The 17,824-nt window shown below is 42.2% G+C and overlaps 1 protein-coding gene across 1 annotated transcript; it reads left to right on the top strand.

The window, feature by feature from the left end:
- Nucleotides 1-545: 545 nt before the first annotated feature.
- On the top strand, nucleotides 546-16,508 carry igsf5b (immunoglobulin superfamily, member 5b). Its single transcript, XM_024443003.2, has 9 exons — nucleotides 546-700; nucleotides 1,404-1,483; nucleotides 2,755-3,066; nucleotides 7,503-7,802; nucleotides 8,231-8,368; nucleotides 10,159-10,183; nucleotides 11,387-11,475; nucleotides 11,795-11,865; nucleotides 13,920-16,508. The coding sequence occupies exons 2-9, from the start codon at nucleotides 1,438-1,440 to the stop codon at nucleotides 14,031-14,033; spliced, it is 1,095 nt and encodes a 364-aa protein (XP_024298771.1). The 5' UTR covers nucleotides 546-700; nucleotides 1,404-1,437; the 3' UTR covers nucleotides 14,034-16,508.
- Nucleotides 16,509-17,824: the final 1,316 nt, after the last annotated feature.

Here is a 17,824-nt window from a genome sequence, read left to right as displayed (position 1 = left end):
AGTGTATCAGTGTACAATGTTAGGGCTGGGCAGTGCAAGGTCAAGTCAACAGGATGTAGCTCAGTGTAAAGCCTATCTCTGGGGACACCAGAAAGAGCTAGGGAGGAGGGTATATTGCACCGTGAAAAGAATTCAGTGGAAAAGAAAACCAAGAACACATTTATGTCCACATATGCATAAAGTATTACAAGTGTGAGTTTTGTGAATTTGTCCTAGAAATGTGATATTTTCTGCTCTCTTTTGAAGACATACCTTGCAAATCAAAATCGGCAGAGGTCTCAGAGTCCTTACCGTCTGTGCTCTCCCTTGGAACACAGCATACTTTTGGTCTGTTGGCATTACAGTGATCAATGTTCTCCCTCTAAATTCACATACAGGTCATGATGTCTGTCCAGACCCATTCTCCTGAAGAGGGAGGGGAGCTGCCATGAAGCCTCTGTAGACTGGGGGAATTTCAATGGCATTGTTCTCACTGGGACTGTGGGAGTGAGTCATGATGTATGTTTGCCACCATTTGTTCGAGGCAGGGAGCAAAGTTCCCATTCGTCTGGTAATGTTTAACAGGCTGGTTTTGGGTGATATGGTAGCTACAGTACACAACCGTCACACAAGAGGAAATATCAGAAGCATCATCAATAGTGTTCCTCCTCTCACAGCCTGTGGTGCAGTACCTGTCAGAAATCCACAAAGTCACACTGAGGTAAGTGAGATAGATACTGTAAAAAATCTGTATTTTGTTCAACAATAAATTCACCCAGTCAACATATTTCTGTGGGATATAGCAGCTCTGTGGTATCTAGCATATACAATAGGAGGACAAACATTCTATATTACCATAAAGATATAATATAAGGGATGATTTATTGGATATCTACGATTATTACAAGATATAGGGTTGAGAAGTTGCATCGAGATTACACAATACAAATGTTATAGTGCATGTCGGTGTGTATCTCTTCAGTATATTTTTTGGGACTTACTCTATTTTACTGAGATTGTATCTTCTCAAACTATACCTTAAGGATTAGAGAACAATTAGAGAACAAACTTTAGGGATGTGTTTTTCTTATTTGAGATAAGTCAATTTCATTTATATGAGAAGAACATTTTCTGAAGCGGAAAAACAGCTTGAATCACCTTGATTTATTTTTGGTACATTTAATCAGAGGTAGTAGATGTTTAAATTTGAATGACAAATTCATTACACAAAATAAAGTATGTTCTTCCTGCCAATTTATAAAAGAAAGCAATTCAAGATTACTGCCTTTGACTGCCAACATGGTGTGCATGATTGTATCTGTAACACACTGCCACATCCATTCTGTAATGAATGAAGGTTTAGCATCAACACATGTTCATTCATGTATTTTTTATCTCACTCTCTTGTCTCTGTGTCATTTCAGCTTGGAACAATGGCTTGACTGTTCTCTGGAAAGTATGGACAACCTCATCCCCTTGATACTGCTGGCCTGTGTGGCTCAGGGTGAGACTGTCATACCAACAAGGACTACACTTGGGTTAGATTCTTATATCAGAAGAATCCCCCCACCACCACAATGTGGTTGATCATTGAACCTCTTGATATTAAACCCACAGGCACACTAATTAACTTCCTAATGATATATGTGCTCTGCATAATTAATTTCCTCAAATTGGTGGTGTTTCTTGTTAGTTGGAGGATATAGTGGTCAGGGACAAGAGTGTCGCTGAATCCCATCTCAAATTAGAGCATGAAAATGTTCATTCCTTCATTCATTCTCCCATAAAAGTATGAGCTATATAAGCTGCCCTAGATATTTCTCAGACCTAATTTCCCAAATGGATACATCATTTATGACTCCACATAGGCCATATCAGCTAACACAGTTAGCACTGCACAAACAATTTATACGTCACCCAGATTACTTGGAAATGAGCATATTATTTAATATTCCAAAGTTGCACCAGACCCATTAATATTTTCCCCTTTACACCTCCCTTTATCAATGGAATTATGTTGTGATGCACCACGGAAATTCAATTGGGGGATGACTTTTCTAAAGAAGGAGAGTAATGTAAATGTCTCACAGCAGAGCTTTACTCCTCACAGACTATACAGTCTATCTATTCTTAACCAGGTACACGGTCTTGTTGGTTATTAAATCTAACATGGCACTTCAGCTGTTAATGTGTTTGTTTCCCCTTCCCAGCGCAGTGCTACTTAGAGAGTGCAACACCCGCTGCCTGCTGCTGCTATGGGCCCTAATTTACATTGTCCTTTTGGTCTGTACTCTACACTGTAAATACTGGTTGCCCGAGCCAAATCCTGCTTGCCATCTGGACAGGTCGGCACAGATTTAGAGTTGCTCTCCTCATTTGGACCCACTGGTTTAACATGCTTGTCTGGAGCCGACAAGCATGTGACTAATGTTTTACCTCTGTCTGCATTCAAAAGATGTATATGCAAATTTAGGGTAAGAAAGATCGAGATAAGCTTGAGTGGGTCACATTTCAAAAGTCTTCTTGAGTCAGTTTTATGCAATGCTTTTTTGAGGATGAATCTTAGTCAGATCGTGCTTGTTTCTAACAGCCTCACAATCAACCAAGACAGTCACACCTCATATACCATATCAGAGAGTGATTCAGTGGGATTCAAACACTGAAATGTGTCATTGGTTTCTATTATAACTCAATCATTATTTTATCACAACACCCCAATGTCACCCACATTCCCCGACCACCATGCTTCTGACGCCCTCTGTCTGTCCCTGTTAGTGTTGAATTCCCAGATGCAGCTGAATCCCAGAACCATCACTTTGCTGCGAGGTGACACGGCCCGACTGATCTGCAGCACAGCTGAGCCCTGGCAGGTGATGGTGTGGATCCTCAACGGTGGCTCTGTGTTGACCATCTCAGCCCAGTACGGTATTCTCTCAAACAACCCCAATGTGAATGCCATTAACTGCTCCACCAATCAGCTCTCCAGCTGGGAATTTACACTGAATAGAGTCCAGCGCAGCTACCAGGGGCAGGTGACCTGTGACCTCCAAAACATCCAGAGGCAAACTGCCGATCTGTTTGTTCAAGGTTTGTGTGCTTTTCTCATTCGGCTGTCCTTGAGGTGGCTGCCTACTGGCTGTCTGACAGTATTTAGTATGGCAGAGAAACAAAAGAGCCACAGTTACTGTACTGCAAAGGTTTTTGAAGAGAGTATTTCAAAAGGCAGCTGTGAAGTGAGATTTTAGTTTCTTATGGATTCTCTCTCTCTCCTTGTCTCTCACACATGTACGCACACTCACGTGTACACGTGCATACACACACAAAGAAAACTAAACAGTGGCAACACTATTCAGGGGCATCTCAGTGCAAGAGGCGTCACTACTGTACCTGGTTAGAATCCAGGCTGAATCACATCCGGCCATGATTGGGAGTCCCAAAGGGCGGCGCACAATTGGCCCAGCATCGTCTGGGTTTGGCCAGGGTAGGCCATCATTGTAAATAAGAATGTTTTCTTAACTAACTTGCCTAGTTAAATAAAGGTTCAATGAAAGAAGACATGAAGGAAGGATTTAACCTTGACTAGGAGAGGAAAAGCAGAATAAACAAAAAGTTGAACCTTATCCTTGATGATGCCACCCACACACTCCTAGAGACAAAAACTCAATGTATTCCTAAGTCATATTGGCTTGTTCTTTTAATTGAAAGCTTTTGTTTGAACTTGTTTGGGGTTTCATGCGCGAGGTAGATTTTCTCTAGTTTTTCTCACAGCTGCTGATTTGGTTGTTGGACATCGATCCAGGTGTATATCAATGGAGGGAATTCATTTGGGGCCTGTCTCAAAGGAAGACTGCTGCATTAGCTGTTTTGATGGGCTTTATGACATTGTTGGAGTGTGTGGGATGGAAATCGATTGGGCTAGTTATAAATACAGGGTGGAGGGCACTCTCCTGAGCGCCAGTTATAAGACGCGTCACTGCAGTACCTGTTTCAAATCCAGGCTGCATCACATCCGGCTGTGATTGGGAGTCCCATAGGGTGGTTCACAATTTGGACACTGTCGTCCGGGTTTGGCCGGGGTAGGTTGTCATTGTAAATAAGAATTTGTTCTTAAGTGACATGCCTAGTTAAATAAAGGTTAAATAATTACCATGATATACCAGCCAGGATTTAGTCTGTCATCCCTCACCTCCTCCTTCTATCCTTGTATTCCTCTATTGCTCTATCCTTCTTTTGCTGTTTCCCTCTATCCCTGTTTCCCTTTTCCCCCTCTATCTCTCTTTCCAGATGTTTCTCCATCACTGTTTCCCTCTATCTTTTCCTGTTTCCCTGTCTCTCGTTTCCTATTTCCCTCTTTCCCACTTTCCCCTTTCCCCTCCATCTCTCTTTTCCTGTTCCCTCTATCTCTCTCTCTTTCCCCCCTCTTCCTTTATCCCGGTATCCATTATTTTGTTCCACTAGGAGGATTTAAACCACTGTTATCTTCTAAGTTATAAGGGTGGTGTTTCACATAATGCATTTCCTTGACAGGCATGTTTTTCAAAGTATCACTGTCTGTGCTTTGAACTATTGGTTATCTTGTTCAGATATATTATGTTGATATATTTGGAGCAAGTTCATGAATGACTGAAAATACTCTTCTTGAACTTTTATTTGGATCTTGAGGACATTACTGTTTTCCTTTTCGTTATTCAATTTCTTATCGTTGATGCAGTGCTTTGCGCCACTGTAACCACAGTGCATTTCTCTGATTTCACTACGTTTGACAGCATGCAGATAGACTGTTCCACAAGGGCGAAGGTGTGGAGAGATTGAGTAACACAAATATTGAATAGTGTTCAAAAGTCAGGGCAGGATAAGAATCAGAGCTCCTCCTCAGATTTAGCTGAAATTGTTATTTCTCCAAGCCAAAAGTATTCCAGTGAATCATCTCCGAGGGTTTTCTGGGGATGCCCTGCATGGAAAAGAATTACCACAGAGAATACTCAGCCAGAAATGAAGAAACATGAAGAATGATTACAACCCATACACTGGGCCAGGATTCACCAGAACTGATAAGCTGGTATGGACAGTAGCAATGCTAGGAGGTGTTGCTGATATCTCCTCTACATTTTTCACAAGTCCTAAATCTTATTATAAACTCCACTCATATTGCAAAGTTGGACCAAAGACAAATGGGTTGGTAACAAGAAAAGCTGTGAAATTAATAATTCATTTTGCGATGAAAACATAAATATTGTATTAATGATGTTTACTCTGCAACATTTTAGCATAAAAATGAATGAGATGGTTGTGATGATATGTAAAAAAAGATGATGATGATGACATTACACAATACAAGATATTCAGATATTCCCCTTTCCGCTCTCATTATTCAACTAATTTTGCCCTGCTGCAAACTGAGAGCTCAGCTAAAAGCCTGAATAAAGTCATCCATGCAAAAAGGAGGGAACAAAGCAATGACCCATTGCCTTCAATATATCACAGGATTCCTCCTTTATTGCCAATTCTACACATTATAACTGACATACACTGAGTATACCAAACATTAGGAACACTTTCCTAATATTGAGTTGGACACCCCCCTTTTGCCATCAGAACAGCTTCAATTCATTGGGGCATGGACTCTACAAGGTATCGAAAGCGTTCCACAGGGATGCTGGCCCATGCTTCCCACAGTTATGTCAAGTTGGCTGGATGTCCTTTGGGTGGTGGACCATTCTTGATACACATGGGAAAATGTTGAGTGTGAAAAAATCCAACAGTGTTGTAGTTCTTGACACAAACCGGTGTGCCTGGCACCTACTACCATGCCCCGTTCAAAGGCACTTAAATATTTTGTCTTGCCCAGGCACCTTCTAAATGGCACACATAAACAATCCATGTCTCCTCCCCTTCATCTACACTGATTTTAAGTGGATTTAACAAGTGACATCAAGAAGGATCATAGCTTTCACCTGGATTCACCTGGTCAGTCTATGTCATAGAAGGAGCACGTGGTCTTAATGTTTTATATACTCAGTGTATGTAACCACTACCCATTAACAATAGTGCATGGTGGATCAAGTCCTCCAGTGTGGATGCAAAGGATCTCAGAGCCTTTGAATTAATTGTGCATCTAGGCGTTTTCCAGTTACCAGTCAGCAACTCTTCTGGTGATTTGTGGCCTGTTGGTCCAAATATACCATCGGAGGAGAGCCACAAATCTACACTGGAGACGGGCCCTTTGCTCTCCTCAGCCCTCCGTTCTAATTGTCCAACACACAAACAAACAGACATACATGAATGCGCACACACACACACACACACACACACACACACACACACACACACACACACACACACACACACACACACACACACACACACACACACACACACACACACACACACACACACACAGACACTCAGACACACACACACGCAAACACACACATGCAGACACACACATTTTCTCTTCAACAAATCAATATGTCTGTATGTGGTTGATATAATATGAACAGAATGTGCTGTAAGGGCTAGAGCCGAGTATGAGGCCACTGGTGTAAATCCGAGTATGCCTTTGGTGATTGGATGTTCATCAGAATAAATTCACACATAGACACACATACAAACACATGCATAACCACTAGTGCTGTTGGAACATACAATACTGCTAATCTGAGCAGAAAGTGCCCATACTTCTTCCAGATTAAAGGCTGTCCCTCAGAGTTACAATTTCCCTGCCGAGGGCCCTATTGAAAAAACACAGCATCTTCTCAGGGAACAGTCACCAAGCCTGTCTAAGATGGCTAGGCTTACTGTGATTAACAAACCTTATGAAATCTTATTTCAGAGATCACTTAGATTGGAATGATGGGGGAGGAGCCTCATGTTGTGAGACACTGACTTTCTCTCCTCAAATGTATCAATCTTCCATCCATAATTAGTTGCAGTAGTTTATTAGTCCATGGATGTGAGATGCTGCTTTCTTCTTCTGATCCCCATTACTTTATTGCACTGCTGAGATTCCTTTTACAGCCTTTTCAATAGGGGAGTCGGTGTAATCAAAGTTACACATCAACTTACAGTCTATGACACCAAATCAAATATGAAAGCGCAGCCTATGACGAATGGGGGAGCCGTCATTGTGCACAGAACATTGAGAGCTTTGATCCTGAATGTAATTCAGTTAGACAAAGCGACAAAGCGTCAGTAATTATCTGTCTATCTATAGCAATTCTCTGCTGCGCCGTCTGCCTTTCACTCTGCTAGACAATAGACTTCACAGACGATATCGCCCAGTCTAAGTGGCTTATTTGGTTGCCAGTGTCTGAGAGGGGAAAGAGGCATTCTCCCATCAGCCAATTGAGACCTCGAGGCACATGATTAATCATTTAGGAAGAGTAAGAAGCCTCTCTCTATAAGTGAGCAGGTAAATTGCGATCAGAGAATCCCTATCAGTCTCACAATGAACTAGAATGATCTGGTAAACTGTAAAAAAACATACATACAGTATCCCAAAACATTTACACATTTCTTTCCAGAGAGGGGTAATGTGGCCATCACAGGGGGGAACGTGACTGTGCTGAAGGGGGAAGAGATCCTGTTCCAGTGCCTGGCTGTAGGCTGGTACCCAGTGCCTAGTCTGACTTGGCTTGTGAATGGCAGAGAGGTGGACCAGAGTCAGTACAACATCAGCACTGAAGGGCCTGTTGATGTGGATGGGCTCTACAACCTGACCAGTAACCTCAGCGTCCAGGCAGCAGAGAGCTCTCATGTGGAGTGCCTAGCCTCTGTCTCTGCCCTCCCCACGCCCCAGGCCAGCAGTGTACGTCTGACTGTGGGTGAGAAACATAAACACTCTCTCTCACTTTTTCTCTCTACTCTGAGCTGGGGTTTGTCTATGTCCACATATTCATCAGTGAAAGCAGACGGTGGGGGGTTGTTATTGGTGATGAGAGAAATTACAAGAAAGGCATTGCAGGATAGACACAAGGCTTTAATCACCATTGAAGTGGAGCAAAGTCTTCTCAATCTCTCTGAAGTCATCCTACACGAATAGAGTATTGGGAGCTGCAGGATTTGCTGCGTTCACTGAGTTTCCCCTCTGTGGTTTGGGTAGTCTTGAAATACATTCAATAGCGTAAACAAAAGACGGCACTCTCCCTGCCAGCAAACCCTGATAATAGTCTATTGATTAAAACATTAATTGAAGAATGCAATTTTTCAGCTTATTTGGGACTAAACCTCATAAATGACCTTATTTTTTTAGTTGCAGAGGTGGGTGTGGAGAATGTATGCGACGACTGTGCTGTTCTCATAGCAGTAACAGCCTCTGTGTCCGCTGTGCTCCTGCTCCTGCTGCTAAGCATCTGCATTGTCCTCTGTTACATACGGAGGAGAAGAGCAAGTAAGCACCTTTCTTTTCTTTTTATAAGGCTCAGTGAAAAATGTCCCCCCCCGCACAGGAACAATGATTAAAGTATAATGAAGGAGTTAGGCTGTCACACGTAGTGATTCTGCAGTGTGCCCCACACCTGCATCGGCAAGGTCATGGATTTTTGAACACATACAGAACTTCAACTGTCAGCAGAATGCTCCAGGTCTAAAGTGCTGGCTTTGGCCTAACCCCCCACCTGTCCATAAAACACAGGAGCACTACCATGGAGAGATAGTTGTCCAGGAGAGACACACTGGACACAGCACCTCCTGGTGGTCACTCTATGGAGATGAAGTTATTCTGTCACTAAGTAACACAGGTAGACAGACTCATGAATATGGGTGAGAATTACATTAGGCAGGAGTTAGACAATCATATTTAGTTTATTTTTCATTTTCTAGGTTGAATAATCTGAGAGTTATGTCTATCATGTCTATCTATTATGATCTGGTGTTACATATACCAAGACTGATTCATTATGACTCTAATAGGGGCCACAATCCACAAACATGTCTCTGAAGTGACCCCCAAAAATCTTCAACTTCATACCCCTGGGATTAATGTCTTTCTGGGTTACCAGCAACCAGTGACTAGAAGGTTTTGTGAGTCTTTGGCAGCTTTAGGAGTAGAGATGGTTGGTGAGGAGTTTCTGGAGAGCCATCTCAGAGGTGATCGTTGTTGTGGGTGACGAGGCGGCCGTCTGGCTGTGAGATAACAAAACCTGCCCCTGAGTAATACATTAGACTGCTCTAATCCCTGCAACTGATTTCAGACCAGTGCAAATCAGGGCCGTTATTTGGCAGTTGTAGGATTATCTTAATAAGGCAGGTGTGCCCTCTTAAGTACATTTACAGTATTCACCCAATAGTCTGGTATCTTTTCACTGTCATTGATTTGGTCCAGTTCCTTTCCCGCTGCTTTCCTTATTGTAATTCCCAGGCAGCAAAGCGTCAAATCAACATAATCAGTATTTTTCCCATTTAAGAAAATGGCATGGCTCCAAGTCAGTCTTGCTCCCTGAACTAATCCAACACGCTGAAGATTAATGTATGCATTGTAATTATTCAGACAGAATGTGGATTAAATATATTCACCTTAATAACTTTGAACAGTGTGGGTTTAAAACAATAAAGGACGAGGCAATCCTCCTGAAAAAGAGTCTGGTTTATCCTTTTCCTGGGCCGGCACCATCTGTACCACCATTGTTATAGAATTGTTTTCTCTCTGGCCAGGACCTTGGGCTAAGAAAGGTAATGAGGCTGTGTGATAATATTCATTAACAATCAGCTCAGGCTTTCACTCTAACATTTCTAAAGTGACCTCAGGCTACAGTGAGTGTGTGCTGGCCCAAAACGAGTGAAAGCTGCATTTACAGCTGTCATACACTCTCATACACTCATTCACCCTATAGAATAACCATTTGAGGAACCCTTTTTGGTTGCAGGTAGAACCCTTTCTTCATGGAACCCAAAAGGGTTCTACCTGAAAGCAAAATGGGTTATTACCTGGAACCAAAAAGGGTTATCCTACTGGTACAGCTGAAGAACCCTTTTGGAACCTTTTTTTCTTAGAATGTATTTTGGAGCTTCAGACACTGAGCAGACTAAATGATGTTGTGGTCTATGCAACCACAAGCAAGGTCAGGATTACTGTATAGGCCTAGATTGAGCATTGAGACAGTGAAAATCCTGTATGATAGCCATAATGTAAGATCACATGAGATCATGACATGTATGTTTCTGTATTTGGTTGTCTTTCAGAATCAAGCCTACCGGAGGCAATAAGGTGAGAGTTTGATGCTCTTTGTGCCATTATTTCTAACCTCTCAACCTGCTTGTTGATGTGGGATTATACAGTGTTTGAAACGGTACAGATATTTATTTTTATTGGTGAGTGCTGACGAATGAAGATCCAGGATCAAATGTGGCTACTTTCGAGGACGTGACTAACCATCCATAAAACGATTTATGGAAAACATTTGTGAGAGGGAACTAATACAGTCTCATCCTATTGATACAAAATTCCATTAGTCCTTTACACAAGTTACTGCTGGGACTCAGCATAAATCAGTAAATAAGTCTACCCAAAGGCATGTATTTATATGGCTCCGAGTCTACCTTGTGTCTGAGAAGAGACTGGGATTTTATAGTTAATTAAATAAAGAAGTGAGAATAATTTGGAACATTAGATGGTTATTAGATTATAACATCGACATTAAGACTGGAACTCTAGTTTACTCAAAAATATCCACATCTGGCAGTCAATGAAACAGAAAACAATACATACACAATAACACATCCAAGTTGAACTCACAAGTGAAATTCATGACAATATGTACATTCAGGAGACTCAAATTAATTTGCATAGGTATGGAATGTGCGACGCCCTGGCCTGTGGAATTGAAAGCAGATATATACTGTTGGTGGAGCTGCCTGACTCTTGTCCTCGGCAGGCAGGTAATCAGTCTCTGAAGGGGGACTTGAAGTCCAGGCACAGTTTCTCTCTTCTCTCATGAAGTGAGGGCATATGCCGTGCCAAGGATGATTCTGCAAGCATGCTTCTGTATTCGCTCAAGTTTGATTTGATTTGGTCAGAGAGGGCTTGAGTCAAGGAGCTGTGCAAAACTGGTGCGGCATACTCTAGGGAGGGTCAAACATAGCTAGTAGATTTGTCAGCAGTTTTAATGTCCCTAATGATACTATTTTACTATTGAAGCAGTGAACACGCTGACAGAAGAGTTGTTAAGTCTAAATCAATTGAATAATTATAATGGCTTTATTTTTTCATAGGTATCAGCAGATTACAATGGGGAAATAAACACTATAGCCTGTACACTGCAGTCACAAGAGAAGACAATTTATAGTACCAACATGAAGCTCACAAAACTGTTGCTCCTTTCAAGGTTACACCATTTTCCTGCTGTAGGAGACTGAGATCTGTAGGAATAGGTCATATTTTCCATTGGGCTTTTCCTCTTGGTTTCCACAGGATAGACGAATCAAAGAGCGGGAGAAGCTCCGTTGCCGAGGAGACCGGGGGGGAGGTCAACCTGGGATACACCACAGAGGGCCACTCAGGTGAGAGTCAGGGTGACAAATACCCCTGTTCCTCATTAGGACACATTATCTTCAACATCTAATGAGATCAGTGAGGTAGGTAGGCATAGAAAATCAGAATGGATAGGCTATTCTATTTTATCTGTGATTTTTAGAATTTGTTAAAAGAATTATAGGCTCCTAACAGCATTAGAGGCTACAATTGACTATGATGTAATAATAACGCCATGTTCTATGTTGGAGCCGCTGTACTATTCTTCTTCCCCTGAGCATAGTGTGGTACAGTGAAATGGTCAGAGGGGATGTCAGGTCAGGTAAATGCCTGTTTCTCACTCGACAGACGCTGGCCGCAGTGACCTCATTGTCACTGGGGAAACCCACAGCCAGATGAACTCCATCAGCGCTCACAAGGTAAGGAGAGGGAGAGAGGGCCACTTACTGAAGCTGAATAATGCAGAGTCAGTCTCCATACTGCAGCCGGAGTCCCTGACACCTCCCAGGCTCTCACATTGACGGGCACTGCAGGGACTGCCCAGATCATCCTCCCCTGGCCGGAGGACAGTTAACTTTCAATGACTGCATTGCATCCTATTCGCTAGCCTCGGTTTTTCTAATGACTGCCTTGCCTGGTTCACCAACTACTTTGCAGACAGAGTTCAGTGTGTCAAATCGGAGGGCATGTTGTCCAGTCCTCTGGCAGTCTCTATGGGGGTGCCACAGGGTTCAATTCTCGGGCTGACTCTTTTCTCTGTATATATCAATGATGTTGCTCTTGCTGCGGGCGATTCCCTGATCCACCTCTACGCAGACGACACCATTCTGTATACTTCCGGCCCTTCCTTGGACACTGTGCTATCTAACCTTCAAACAAGCTTCAACGCCATACAACACTCCTTCCGTGGCCTCCAACTGCTCTTAAACACTAGTAAAACCAAATGCATGCTTTTCAACCGTTCGCTGCCTGCACCCGACTAGCATCACCACCCTGGATGGTTCCGACCTAGAATATGTGGACATCTATAAGTACCTAGGTGTCTGGCTAGACAGTAAACTCTCTTTCCAGACTCATATCAAACATCTCCAATCTAAAATCAAATCTAGAGTCGGCTTTCTATTCCGCAACAAAGCCTCCTTCACTCACGCCGCCAAACTTACCCTAGTAAAACGGACTATCTTACCGATCCTCGACTTCGGCGATGTCATCTACAAAATAGCTTCCAATACTCTACTCAGCAAACTGGATGCAGTTTATCACAGTGCCATCCGTTTTGTTACTAAAGCACCTTATACCACCCACCACTGCGACCTGTATGCTCTAGTCGGCTGGCCCTCGCTACATATTTGTCAAGAGACCCACTGGCTCCAGGTCATCTACAAGTCCATGCTAGGTAAAGCTCTGCCTTATCTCAGTTCACTGGTCACGATGGCAACACCCACCCGTAGAACGCGCTCCAGCAGGTGTATCTCATTGATCATCTCTAAAGCCAACACCTCATTTGGCCGCCTCTCGTTCCAGTTCTATGCTGCCTGTGACTGGAAAGAATTGCAAAAATCGCTGAAGTTGGAGACTTTTATCTCCCTCACCAACTTCAAACATCTGCTATCTGAGCAGCTAACCGATCACTGCAGCTGTACATAGTCTATTGGTAAATAGCCCACCCAATTTACCTACCTCATCCCCATACTGTTTATATTTATTTACTTTTCTGCTCTTTTGCACACCAGTATCTCTACCTGTACATGACCATCTGATCATTTATCACTCCAGTGTTAATCTGCAAAATTGTAATTATTCGCCTACCTCCTCATGCCTTTTGCACACAATGTATATAGACTCTCTTTTTTAAATTTGTTTTCCTACTGTGTTATTGACTTGTTAATTGTTTACTCCATGTGTAACTCTGTGTTGTCTGTTCACACTGCTATGCTTTATCTTGGCCAGGTCGCAGTTGTACATTAGAACTTGTTCTCAACTAGCCTACCTGGTTAAATAAAGGTGAAATTAAACAAATCAAAAATAGAGTGCACTAGTTTTGACAAGGGCCCATGATTTACTCATAATACACCCACTGTACTGTATATGATAACAGACTAACTAACTGGCTGTTCAAAATGTAGATTCAAGTTAGTCAATAATATATTGGATATTAGTTCATCAATGTTGATGAGCCAATGGAGCTTCTTAGATGGTTTTATAAAGATTGTTAAGAAATAACACCAGTAACTGATTGGAATATTGATCAAAGGAATGTTCAGAGTTGTTGCATGATCAGTAATGGTGATGGGAGAACGATATTTATTTATTTTTATTTCACCTTTATTTAACCAGGTAGGCAAGTTGAGAACAAGTTCTCATTTACAACTGCGATATGGCAACCACACTCTCCTTGCCTTGTCCTTCAAGTAGCTTTGCGCAAGGTCAAAAGTTCAGCTGTCACAAAATATTCCCATTTTCTATATTCCAGATCCCAGATGTTGTCTCTTCCAGTAACTTCTCGCTAACCACCAGAGAGAGTACTGCCCCAACTGACCACTGTGGAGATGGCTCCAAGACAGTCAGAAGAATGACTACAGTGTGATCGTCGCATGGGGTCCAAACAAGATATGCTGGATTTTTACTGTTACAGTAGTGTAACATTGCCAATTATGTTACACAACATGCTTTTCATTAAATATATCACACTTTATTGTACATACTGTAGGTATATTCACTTGATGTAAACTTTTTTTAAAAATGTTGTATTGTCACTGCATATTGAGGATACCTAATCCCATGGAATGAACTCTCAACACATTGTTTGTGGGGTTCACACAGTTTTTGGGATCACACAGACCAAGACATCAGATGACTGACTCTCTCATACATTTTTGTTCTCACTCACATATTCTTTCCCATGTTTTAGGAGGAGTTGTTCTCTCTTTCTGACTGAAAACAACAGATTAATCTTATAAGGTGCGCACTGTGATTTATGATTTGACTGTGTAAGATTCTTAGTTTGCTGTATAATAGTTATAGTCAGATTGTGTAGGATGTATAGTGTTGTTTAAAATCAAGCTAGCTGCGCACAGCGCTGTTGTCCTCATTTGGGTATCAAATCAACTGTGGTATATTAGTGATATGGATTAAGAAACACAATAGCCTGGACCCCACTGAGTCATGGGTTCATCGTTGATATCTGTGTAAGCCTATGTTAATCCTCCTGTCAACAGTTACATGGCCAACTCACCATCATCACAATGCTCAGCTAGGTTTCACATTTTCATAGGTGACAGGGTTCGGAAAAGATAAAGCATGGGACAATTTTCGGTGATATAGTGGCATGGTTTCAAGACCTCCTTGTAAGTAAATGTTAACCCGGCAGTTACATGGGTCTGTAATGACCAATCATCACAATGGTCAATGATAAGGCCTGGGAAGTGAGTGACAGCAGGTGTTCTAGTGGCATTTTCCTCCAGTTGAGGTGTTATAGGATAGGGATACCTTCCTGTGTTCATTGATGAATGATGCCAACATTAATAATGTATGCTATCCCTTCCTGTGAAAATGGATACAAGTGACTTTCAACAAAACGGAAGACAAAAATGGCTTTTTATTACGTGAGATATGTAAACTTTCTCTTCAAAAGCTGCCTATGATATAAAAATAAAGCACGTTCTATATTATAAATGTATGTTACGCAATACGACCATGCTGGATGGAACTCAAGGGATTCAATAATGTATGTATTCAATACACACTACTGGCATTAACAGAAAGACCATTGACTGTTTCTATCTACCCCTGAATAGAGTTAAGCAACCAAGGAGCAACCAAACCCCAGTTAACTGGCAGAGCCACAGTGTTCGGTCAGTCATTGTCCCTCACAAAGGCGGAACCAGGGTGTCATAAAATGTTTAATCTGAAAGAGCCATTTTCACCAACAATAGCTAGTCAGAGAACCTTGTTCCCCCCTCTTCCCTTTTCTTCATATAATCCTTTTGACAGCTAAACCGTAGTCCAATATGTGTCAGCACCTCTCCCCTCGCCTCCTTATATCTCTAACTCAATGAATTCCCTTTTCAGGAGAGGAAACGGCTACAACAGCCATGGAAAAGCTTGGAGTGGTATGCTGCTGCTGCTCCTGTGAGAGAGAGGCTCAGCAATGCATTGGAATGTGGATATTCTTGCAGAAGGGATGATATCACATTTGCATTTTATAATGGTAAAGGAGAATAGTCACGAGTGGCAGAGGTATATGAACCTGTCATAGCAATTCTATAGTCAGACTGGCGTTACTGTCACTTACAGAGCCGGCATGCATAAAAAATAATGACATGCCTATGACTTCTATCTCAGAGGTCGAGGCACTTGATTTGTTACATCTTTTAACAGCATGGGGGTGGAAAGTGGCAAGGAATGCAATCAGTGGCTTATGCTTTGTGAATAGAAAACACACAGACATCTCAGTGTATTTATGCATTCTTATAGACCCATTTAGCACATTGATTTGACTTGTCAGTGTCTGTGACCTTGGTGGAGAAGAAGGGGCCAGAAACACCACAAAGCAAAATGTTTGGGCCCTGACCTTAATACCTCTTTATATGCAGATTATGTGGTTTTCTAGTCTAATTTGTCTATCTGTAAATGGTACAGCAATTGTATCTGTGCAGCCTGTAGTTTGAAGATTCCACTTGGTGTCAGAGAGTGAGTGACAACTTTTAATTGAAAGTAAATGAAAGACATAACATCCTTATTGGGTGGCGTTTTGTTCACTGCAATTCTATTTCACCAGATGGGTGATAGTACAGATCTTCTCCTTAAAAATCCCATAATGCCTGTGCCTGAGAGGAAAGTGGCCTAGCCCTAACGTGTTTGTCCCAGCCTTCTGTTTTTCCACACCAAACGCCTGTCGTGCCGTCAAAGCAGCGGCTATTAAATAAATTAAACATCCTCCAGTGGGTTCACAAAGAGGGGCATGATATGAGAGGCCTATTACATGACTCTGTTCTGTGTTTTGTTTTCCAGACTAATGTTACCCTCCCTGGAGCTCACTTGAGCTCCAAGGTTCTCAGTTACCCTTCATCAACGGTGTATTCATATCGCTAGGATACCCCAAGGTGTGCCTTTCCAGCATCAACATCTTGGCAGCATCTCTGTCTCTCCCTCACTCATTCTCCATTGCTTCTCCTCGTTTCTTTCTTAGCTCTCCACCTGCACAGGTTCTTGTGTGAGGCTGCAGTCACGTTGCACAGTCTCTCTCAGGTGCCGTCCTGTCTCTCAGCCTTTGGGGGCAGCTCTTACGTAATAAACACTCCTTTCTTCAAGGGGCTTTTCTAACGTATAAATAAATAAATGGAGCCTTTGCTAAGGGTTCTCTGGTTCTCTATTGCATGCTTGTTTAAACAGTCTGCATACAGTAAGTATATTCTTAATCTTGAACTGCTTGTGCCGGAAAGAAACAGGGCTTGTACAGATATAGAAACACAGGTTATTCTATTGAGTAAACACAAGGCAAGGTGGCACCAGATTCATCTCTCCTCATTGACCCATGAATGTAGACACATGAGTGCAACTCCGTCACTCCAATATTAACATAATAATACGGCAGTAATAGGATGTGAAGCCTGAGAGCTCTTCACCATTTCTATAAATATTTATTCATGCATATTAGACCCCAGTGACATAAAATACTTTGCCTCTTCAGGAGGGGTCTTGATTTGATGTAATTGACTTGAATTAAATTGTCCCTCTTGGCATTGGTCAGGGCAAATAAAACAATTGTGCTTGGTTTGTCCCTCTCAGGGCCAATGCTGATGAATAACTTAGCATGGTCTCCCTCTCCTTATTGAAAGCCAATGCTCTCAAGTGCATCTTTCACTGGCCTGGGCACGAGTGAAGGGCTTCCAAAACCAGTCCTTTGCTACTGTATTATGTGTCTGGGTTATTAAAGGCAACTGGAGCAAAACATCCTTGACGTGACCCTGTTAACATAATTAAGGCTCTCTTAATTAGCTGATTAATGCAATTTAGAAATAGATGCCACAGCCCTTTACCAGAGTGTGAGAGAGAGAGCTGCATGTGGCTGTCCTTTCTCTGTGAGAGATCTCTGAGAGAGGCAGACTGGTATATGTTTCTTCACTTTGCTCCAGACCCCAGTGGCTGATTGAAGATGCAATCCAGGATCTTAAGCACTTAGGAATTCATACCATATCATACGAATTAAAAAAATATTCATGGACCTATTTTGGCTTGTGAGCACTACTTTCAAAACTACTTGCTGAAATTATACAAAAGCTCTGGAGTATCACTTTAACTGGTTGTGGCTGAATTTGGAGCAGGGTCAAGGTATGGCCACCTTCTGATTCCTAGCTAAGCAGAACACTTCCACTT

Source organism: Oncorhynchus tshawytscha, linkage group LG13 (genome assembly GCF_018296145.1).
Source record: "Oncorhynchus tshawytscha isolate Ot180627B linkage group LG13, Otsh_v2.0, whole genome shotgun sequence".
In the NCBI taxonomy this organism is placed as follows: domain Eukaryota; kingdom Metazoa; phylum Chordata; class Actinopteri; order Salmoniformes; family Salmonidae; genus Oncorhynchus; species Oncorhynchus tshawytscha.
Note: the sequence above shows the minus strand (reverse complement) of the source record. Positions and strands in the feature narration are given on the sequence as shown.

What these genes read in the sequence shown, in the direction of transcription:
- igsf5b (XM_024443003.2), top strand. Translation starts at nt 1,438, where the DNA reads ATGGACAACCTCATCCCCTTGATACTGCTGGCCTGTGTGGCTCAGG. An exon ending in TGCCGATCTGTTTGTTCAAG is followed by an intron (nt 3,067 to 7,502) that starts GTTTGTGTGCTT and finishes ATTTCTTTCCAG; the next exon opens with AGAGGGGTAATGTGGCCATC. An exon ending in CACCACAGAGGGCCACTCAG is followed by an intron (nt 11,476 to 11,794) that starts GTGAGAGTCAGG and finishes CTCACTCGACAG; the next exon opens with ACGCTGGCCGCAGTGACCTC.